The 8,911-nt window shown below is 51.9% G+C and overlaps 1 protein-coding gene across 1 annotated transcript; it reads right to left on the reverse strand.

The window, feature by feature from the left end:
- Positions 1 to 3,629: 3,629 nt before the first annotated feature.
- LOC136387152 (patr class I histocompatibility antigen, A-126 alpha chain-like) lies at positions 3,630 to 6,508 on the reverse strand (the record flags this gene model as incomplete). Its single annotated transcript, XM_066358205.1, has 7 exons — positions 6,397 to 6,508; positions 5,918 to 6,202; positions 5,420 to 5,695; positions 4,547 to 4,822; positions 4,317 to 4,430; positions 3,850 to 3,882; positions 3,630 to 3,719 (listed from the first exon to the last, which is right to left on the reverse strand). Coding segments are annotated over exons 1-7 (1,138 nt in total), but the record flags the coding sequence as incomplete, so codon positions are not given.
- Positions 6,509 to 8,911: the final 2,403 nt, after the last annotated feature.

Raw genomic sequence — 8,911 nt, forward strand, 5'->3', positions numbered from 1 at the left:
TCAAGGTGATTCGTTGCCAGTTACTATCCAGCAAACTTAGACCTCAGTTCAATCTGTTTTAGAACCTTTGCAATATGATGATGAGGAGGAGGAGGAGGGAGATGATGAGGGAGATGAAAATATGAGATTAAATACACTGAACCTGAAGGTGCTCTGATGGTTGACAAACCTTCTCACCATCTGCCCCTTTCATTGATTTTGCAGAAATTTGCTGTCCCCTCCTCCACCTGTTCTTGTACCTAGGGAGTCACCGCCAAGTTACTGGCTCTTCAGAAAGGAATATTCCAGGCCCGTAGAGAGGGAGATTGGGATGCATCACAGATGGCTTTTCCAGTGACAGTTACAAAGAGAGTGGCATCGGTAAACATCAAGGCATTACAGTGTCCTTATAGCCTGAAACAAGAAGCCATAGACAAGGAACAGAGAACCCGTCGCATTTTCTCTAGTGGCTGCTGTTCACAAAAGCCTCCTCTCTAAACCCCAAGCAGTGCCTTTAAAATGGACAGCAGAGAAGCCTGTTTGAATTAAACAGTGGCCGTTAGCTAAGGAGAGATTGGAGGCTCTTCAAGAATTAGTATTAGAGCCATTAGAAAAAGGACATAGAGAGAAATCATTTAGCCCATGGAATTCTCCAGTGTTTGTGATGAAGAAAAAAATTGGGAAGGTGGAGAGTTTTGATAGATTTATGTGCAGGAAATGCAGTAATTCAACATATGGGGGCTTTACAACCAGGGTTACCAAATCCATCTTTCATATCTAATGAGTGGCCATTAACAGTGATTGACTTAAAACATTGTTTCTTCACATACCTTAGGCACAGGAAGATTGAGAAAAATTTGCCTTTTCTGTACCTGCCCTTAATGCTAAAGAGCCAGTGAAAAGATTTCAGTGGAAGGTGTTGCCAGAAGGCAGCGTACCAGCCCTACTATCTGTGAAAACTTTGTAGCTAAAGCCCTGGAACCTGATCAGTCACAATTCCCTTAGAACTGCAACACCCATTATATGAACAATATTCTTGTAGCAGCTGGAAACCAAGAAGAATTAACTAAAGCCTATGCTGCTTCAGAGAAAGAGGTCCAAATTGTTGGCTTAAAAATAGCACCTGAGAAGATTCAACAGACTGTCCCGGTCTCTGCTACAAGCGTTACTGTTCAACATGATGAATTAGTTGAATGGCTATTCTTACCTAATTCTACCATCAAATCTCTCTCCCCATCTTGATCTCATGTCCTCACTTATTCTCAAAGGGAGAGAACAGATTCGACAACTTGTGGGATGTGATCCATCTACGATCATCCTTCCCTTAACAAGAGCTGGTGTTTCTTCTTGTTTTCAGAATCATTTACACTGGCAGATAGCTTTAGCTGATTTCCCAGGGATTATTGATAATTATCCAAAAACTCTCTTTTCCAGTTCCTGAGACACGCTCAGTGGATCCTACCTCATATTACCCGGCTGGAAGTTTTATCTAATGTCCCACCATCTTTACCAATGGCTCTGGTAATGGACATGCTGTCTGTACCCAGGTGATACAGAAACAGATTTCCACTTTGGGTTTTTCTGCTCAGCAAGCTGAATTATATGCTGTTATTTCTGCTTTGCAGGATTTTCCCAATCCAGTTAACATTGTTAGTGATTGTTTATGTAGTACGTCACAAGGATGATTGAAACACCTTTGTTAAAAATTTCTTTACCACAACCTCTTACTAATCTTTATTTTCAATTATACCAAACTATCCAACAACGCCGCTTCCTTTTCTATATCACTCATATTTGTTCACATACTAATCTTCCAGGACCCTTAGCTGCAGGCAGTGCTACAGCTGACCATGCCTGCACTTTGGACTCCATCCACTGAGAAAATGCACTGGGAAGATTGTCGCGGACCTGATAGTGTTTTGCTACTTACTGGTTCCTATGGAACTGTGATTGACTGGGCCCCTAGGGGGTATGCCGTTCGAGACTGTAGCAAGGAGAATGAGACTTGCAATTCCCGGGAGACTTAATGATGGAGTGTGTCTAATTAACACTGCGCGTGGCATTGCTGACGGTCTGCAAGCCCTTAATTCTATTTCTTGGATAAAACAATGGAATATTGGATTATTGGGAGGTCTCATTAGGATATGTATTATTTTAATATGTTTTCTTTAGGCCTCAGATGCTCACAACAATACCTCAGACAATCAACACAGAGAGGCTGCAAAACCTGCTAACACAGAAACACAAAAACAAAAAGGGGACATGTAAGAAAATGGCCAGAGATTAGGATGCTGCCCTGAGACCATCTTTGGTGTGGACTTTGGAACGCCAAGTCCTGTGGGGGCAGAACGCTGCTCTGACCAGCACTACTGTGACTGTTTATAGGAAGCAGGTGATCCCTGTAGCCACTTCCTGCACACCTGAAAGGATTAGTTCTGCACCTGGATCCATTCTAGGCTAATCTGACCCAGGCTCTGATAATTTACTTGATGAGCAAAGACACGAATAAATTTGATGAGGTTGCAGAGATCTGGGATCTGGGTCCTAGGGGCTTGGAATTGTCTGTACCCAACTTTTCTGTATGTTGTGTCTTGTGTGTTTTTTCTTTTCTTTTCTTTTTTTCTGAAATGTGAAGCAGGGAGGTAGAGAGATGCCCTCATGTGCCCGACCAGGATCCACCCAGCACGCCCATCAGGGGGCACTACTCGGCCCATCTTGGGTGTTGCTCTGTTGCAACTGGAACCAGTCTAGCACCTGAGACAGAGGCCCTGGAGCCATCCTCAGCGCCTGGGGCCAACTTTGCTCCAGTGGAGCCTTGGTTTCAGGAGGGGAAGAGAGAGATAGATAGAAAGGAGAGGGGGAAGGGTAAAGAAGCAAATGGAAGCTTTTCCTGTGTGCCCTGGCCGAGAATCAAACCCAAGACTTCCACACGCCAGGCCGACGCTCTACTGCTGAGCTAGCCGGCCAGGGCTTGTGTGTTTTTTCTTAAGAGCTGCAGCGCCTTCCTTTCCTGTATACTGACTACTGAGCTGCTCTCAGCACTGAGCACTGACTGGGCACAGGCACCGACCACGCTTGGTCCTCACAGCCTCTCCTGTCCCTGCAACAGACTCAGCACAGCAAACACACAGGTTCTGGAAAGTTCTCAGTGCTTCCATTTATTTCCTCTCAAACTTTAGGGTCTTCTTCTCGAATTAACCCAACAACCCCCACAGCAAGAAGTGAAAAAACTAATTCCCACCCAAAGTCTTATTTCAATAAGGGAGTAAGGAGCTGCAGCTCAGTGCTCCACAAAGTACAGACAGGGATGGGGAGGGCCCAGCCCCCCTCTGCTGGACAGGGAAGTGTGGGGAGGGGACCTGGGGGCAGGGGTGGGCCAGCCTCCCACCTCCTCAATTATGCTGATAGGAATGCAGACATGTTCTACTGCCCTTTGCAGAAAGAGAAGTGAGAGGTTCCTGAAGTCACAAATTGGGTTGGTGGGTGTGTGTTTGATGCATCTTTCGTCACTCAGTCCCCAACAAGGCAGCTGTCTCACGCTGAAGAAGAACATAATCACAAACAAACTCGGGTCAGTCATTGTAACTGGTGACATTCTCAATACCTCCCCTCATGCTCAAAATGTCCCAGAGAAGCCCTATTACCCAGACCTGTCACCTCTGCCCCAACCCCTCCCCACATCAGGATCTCACTTTTACAAACCCTGAGAGACACATCAGAGCCCTGGGAACTGTCACTGCCTGGTATAGAACAACAGGACATGGTCAGAGCCCCCAGGACAGGAGAATAAAGGAGGAACTATGAGGGGTGAGGTCCATGGCTTCCATTTCCATTGACAGAGGGTCACAGGGTCACCCTCTCTGTACTGACTGGCAGCCTGAGCGTAGCTCCCTCCTCTCCCACCTGCAGGAAGAAAACAGCCTGTGACAGACCAGGGAGGAGGCAGAGCTATGAGGTCCTAAAGGAACCCCTAGTCCTGGGCCCCAGAGAAGTTTCCAGAACTGTGACTGCAGACCCAGGGCAGGATCAGGAAACCTGAGGAAAATACATGTGTGGGAACTGAAACAATCTCCCTCCAGGAGGTCTGTCCTCAGCAGGATCTTCTCCTCTGACCTGTGACTGTTGGGGACCAGGTCCTCATCACCAGACTCATCAAGGTGATAAATCTGTCCCTCATGTTCACACGTGCCTCACTAAACAGTCAATGTTAGCAAACAGCCCCGGACTGGGGAAGCACAGGCGTGGGAACAGTATTTCCCATTAATGAAGTGGACACACTTCTTCCTGGGCTTGAAACCCCCTGTGGGACAAGAAACTCAGACCCCACCCTTCCCTACCTGAGTGCCTCCTCCTCCACATCACAGCCCCCACCACAGCTCCAGCGAGCACAGCTCCAAGGAGGACCAGGACAGCAACGGTGACCACAGTGGGGATGGTGGCCTGAGGAGGCTCTGGGAAGGGAAGGGAAGGTCAGGGCCCTGACCTGCAGGTCGCAGCCCCGACCCTGCTGAAGTCCTCCAGAGGCCCCTGCTCCCTAAGAGGCTCTGTGCCCACGTCCCCTCCTCACCCCATCTCAGGGTCAGGGGCTCGGGCAGCCCCTCGTGCTGCACATGGCACGTGTAGCTCTGCTCCTCTCCAGGGGGCACCACCACAGCCGCCCACTTCTGGAAGCTCCCGTCCCCCGCAGGCCTGGTCTCCACAAGCTCCATGTCCTGGGTCAGGTCCTGCCCGTCACGCTGCCAGGTCAGGGTGATCTCCGCAGGGTAGAAGCCCAGGGCCCAGCACCTCAGGGTGACCTCACGGTCAGAGATGGGGTGGTGGGTCATGTGTGCCTTTGGGGGGTCTGAGGAGAAGGGTGAGAAATGCAGGAACTTTTTATCCCTCATGGGCCACTCCAGCAGCACTCCTGTGACCATCCTGAGAGTGGACAGGACAGTTGGGGTGGGGGAGGGAGTACAAAACCCAGACACCAGCCTGAACAGAGGCACCTGGGATGATCTCTTCTGTCTTTGGAAAGTTCTAGAGTTGGAGGGACACACTCCAGGGTAGAAGACAGGACCTGAGGGGAGAAAATACGTTTCTGGTTCCAACCTGCCTGGAGACTAAATTACTCAGAAAAGCCGGTCGGCCCTCAGACATACTGCGTGGGGGACAGAGAACAAGGTCTGAGGGAGAAAGTTTCCATGTGTCCCAGGGTCACAGCCAGGTTCAAGGGGAGCCCCTGATGGGTTATTTCAGGGTTGGTCTCCCCTCCATCCCGCAGAGACTGCACCTAATTGTCCCCGAGAGAAGGGGGAGTCGATCTCTGGTCCCAGATCTGAAAACCCAGGGGACTCAATGTCCCGACCCAAAGGAGGGTGTTCTGACCCCGGTCCACTTCCTGTCTCCGTGTAGGAGCCGCAGCCCGAGGGGAGAGGAGGGAGCCCCGCGGCCCTGGTACCTGCGCGCTGCAGCGTCTCCTTCCCCTTTTCCAGGAAAAGGCGGAGCCACTCCACGCACTCCCCCTGCAGGTAGATCCTCACGCGCTCCGCCTGACCGATCTCCTCCAACTCCCGCCGGGTGATCTGAGCTACTGCGTCGGCCGCGGTCCAGGAGCGCAGGTCCTCGTTCAGGGCGATGTAGTCGGTACCGTCGTAGGCGACGTGACTGTATCCGCGGAGGAAGCGCCCGTCCCGGTCCATTTCACCGCCAAGCTTGGCCTGGAGGGTGTGAGACCCTGACCCCGCCCACTCGGCCCCGCCCACTCGGCCCCGCCCCCGCGCTGACCGCGGGGATTTAAAGCTAAACCGTAAATGAAACCGGGTCAAAGTCTCGCGGGCTCCTCCCGGGTGAGGTGGGAGGTCTTGCGGTCTCGGTGTAGCTCAGACCAGGACACTCGGGCGACCAGTGCCCGTCCGTGGGGATGGGGTCGTGACCGGGACGCACGCGCGTGGCTCACCGTCCTCGCTCTGGTTGTAGTAGCCGCGCAGGGCGTTCAGGCTCCCTCGGTAATGCTGTGCGTGGTCCTTGAAGATTTGCGTCTTGCGGTCCCAATACTGCGGGTGCTCCTGCTCCAGCCACGGCTGCTCCATCCACGGTGCCCGCGGCTCCGCCCTCGGGCTTGCGGCGTCGCTGTTGAACCGCAAGAACTGCGTGTCGTCCACGTAGCCGACTTCGATGTACCAGGTCTCCCCGCGGCCGGGCCGGGACACGGCGGTGAGGAAATATCTCAGGGCGTGGGGACCTGGGAACGGGGAGGGTATGAGAACTGTGATCACCGCCTTGTGCGGGTCCCGAGCCCCGGAGACGGAAAAGGGGCCAGAACAGAGCAGGGGTCAGGACACGGGCGGAGGACACACGCTCTCCCCGGGTCCTGAGCACTTCTCGAGTCCCCTCGCTCCTCCAAGAAGAGGCCGCTCCCACCCGGCCTGCACTCACCCGCCCAGGTCCGGGTCAGGACCAGGGCCCCCGGGAGCAGCAGCAGGAGAAATGGGGGTCCCATGACCAGAATACTCAGAGTTTGGGGACAATCTGAGTCCACCTGGTCAGCGGAGACATTATAACCGGGGACCTCAGGTACGGTGATTGGCTTCTCTAAAAACTGGACACCCAATGGGAGTGATATCTGGGGACTCATCATGAGTATCCGGAAAGAGGGATCCGAACGGGTTGTGAGAGGGAGAAGTGACCTCTGGCAGATGTCCACTCCCAGACACTCACTGTCTCCTCCAGACTCTGCCTTCGGGCAAAGAAACCAAGAGCCAGGCCTGGGGACCCGAAACTGTGCCCTGACCCCACCTCCTGTGCAGGAAGCTTTCTGTCACCTGTCTTTCTGAGTCCTGGCCCAGGGGCTGTGTGAAGACACCAAGGAGAGACCCCCAGGCTGGGCTCGTCCTTTACTCTTCTTCTCTTTCCAGAATCCATACCCTTAAAATGGACTCCCTGCCTCCCACCACTTATCTCTCCCCCTGGACTCTTCTAGAACAAAACTCACCCAGGGTACTTGATGCCAGAGAGTAACCTTGCCCAGGGAATGGAGGTGGAGGGACAGGGGTTTCTCTTAACCCTGGAGGAGCTGTGTCTGAAAACACGGGATGGAGATCCTCAGAGACCAGTCTCCCTGTTGTCTGTGAACCCCAGTGGGGAGCACAGTCTCGGGAACCCTGAACATCAGGAAGCTGATCTGTAAAGAAGTGATTTTGGCTCCTTGGTCCAGAAATGTGTCTAACCAGCACTGCGGTCAGACTCACAAAGCTCCTGAATTCTACTTTCCACACAGTGTGTCTGTGACTCGGGATTGTTACATTGTGAAATGATCTTCATTCCGTAGCCCTGAGTTTGTCTGTGACTCCCCCCCCACCCACCTCAATACAGAGAAGCCCAGGGAAGCCGTGTGTCACTGTGCATTTCAACAGGAGCATGTACATCCTCGAAGTTACAAGTGCTCAAAGTGGTCATCCAAATGATGGAGAGAGAGAAGGGAGGTTGGCTGGAGGCGTCCCAGACCCAGGACAGAGCAAGGAAAGTTCACAGAGGGTGTCAGGGAGCCTGGATCATAAGTTAACTCTCAGAGGAGCAATGGTCCTGCCTCAGTATCCCTGCTGTTCTCAATCATTGATGGGAAGGGGCCTGTGAGAAGCGAGATCCCAGAGCAAATGGGGCAGCAGATTAGAGAGCACGGCAGCGGGGCCATCGGTCAGTTATGCTCCCTCAGGCTGAGGTCTGGGTGTGCATTCTCATGCTACCATGTGACCTAGTGGAGGAAAGAATGAGGAGAAAATAGTGAATAACTCCTGGACCAGCACCTTAACATAGACGAGAAAGGGTGAAGCCTCGAGCACCAGCAGAGGGACGGCTCTGGCTGGGAGTGTGGACAGCTCACCTGTGGTGAAGTCTCCAAGCAGACAGTGTTGGAAATCTGTAACAATAGTCTTCTTCTTTTTTTTTTTTGACAAAGAGAGAAAGAGAGGAGAGGAAGAGAGAGAGAGAGAGACAGAGACAGAGACAGAGACAGAGAGACAGGAAGGGAGAGAGATGAGAAGCATAAAGTTTTTGTTGCGGCACATTAGTTGTTCATTGATTGCTTTCTCATATGTGCTTTGACCGGGGCTACAGCAGACCGAGTAACCCCTTGCTCAATCCAGCAACCTTGAGTCCAAGCTGGTGAGTTTTGCTTAAGACAGATGAATCTGTGCTCAAGCTGATTACTTTAGGGTCTCGAACCAGGGTTCTCCACGTCCCAGTTCGATGAACTGTCAACTGCACCATCGCTGATCAGGCACAATCATCTTCTAATGCAGGGGTCTCAAACTCGCGGCCCGCCGAACAATTTTGTGCGGCCCGCAGACTAATCCACGAAGTTCAAAATATTTTGGATAAAATTAAGTAAGCCTAGGGGCCTACTTGTATTTTTCATTTCTCTAGCATCCTAGCTAGATATTAGCTTAATTAACAGCAGTTGTGATGCGAACTACAGTTTCTGGTCATTTTGTGACACTGAGTAAACTGCGTGTACGATTGTCCTTGTACTGATTTTTTTTTTGTTTTCAACTGCAGTGAGAAAAGTGTTGCGTAACAGTTGCCTTTTGTAGACCTAGTGCGGCCCGCCAAACGGCTGTGATCTTGCTCTGCGGCCCACATGCTGAGTTGAGTTTGAGACCCCTGTTCTAATGTGTCCAGTTTCCTCAGTGAAGCAGGAAACAAGGTCACTGGCAGTAATGAGATGGGGAAGGAGAGTGGATGTTTGAGCAGGGGATGGGGGAGACTGAGGGAGCCGTGCAGGGACAGGATGATTGTGGGCTGCAGTGTGGACCCCCTTGTGATCTGGGTCTGATGTTAACGTGACAGCATCGACGTGTCTGTGTTGTCTCTAGCCTCCTGTAGCTGCACGGGGCAGGTGCAGGGAGGGCAGAGCTAGAATTTCCTGGCTGTGTAGTTTTCCAAGCAAGGGTGA

This window comes from Saccopteryx leptura, unplaced genomic scaffold (genome assembly GCF_036850995.1).
Source record: "Saccopteryx leptura isolate mSacLep1 unplaced genomic scaffold, mSacLep1_pri_phased_curated manual_scaffold_161, whole genome shotgun sequence".
Classification (NCBI taxonomy): domain Eukaryota; kingdom Metazoa; phylum Chordata; class Mammalia; order Chiroptera; family Emballonuridae; genus Saccopteryx; species Saccopteryx leptura.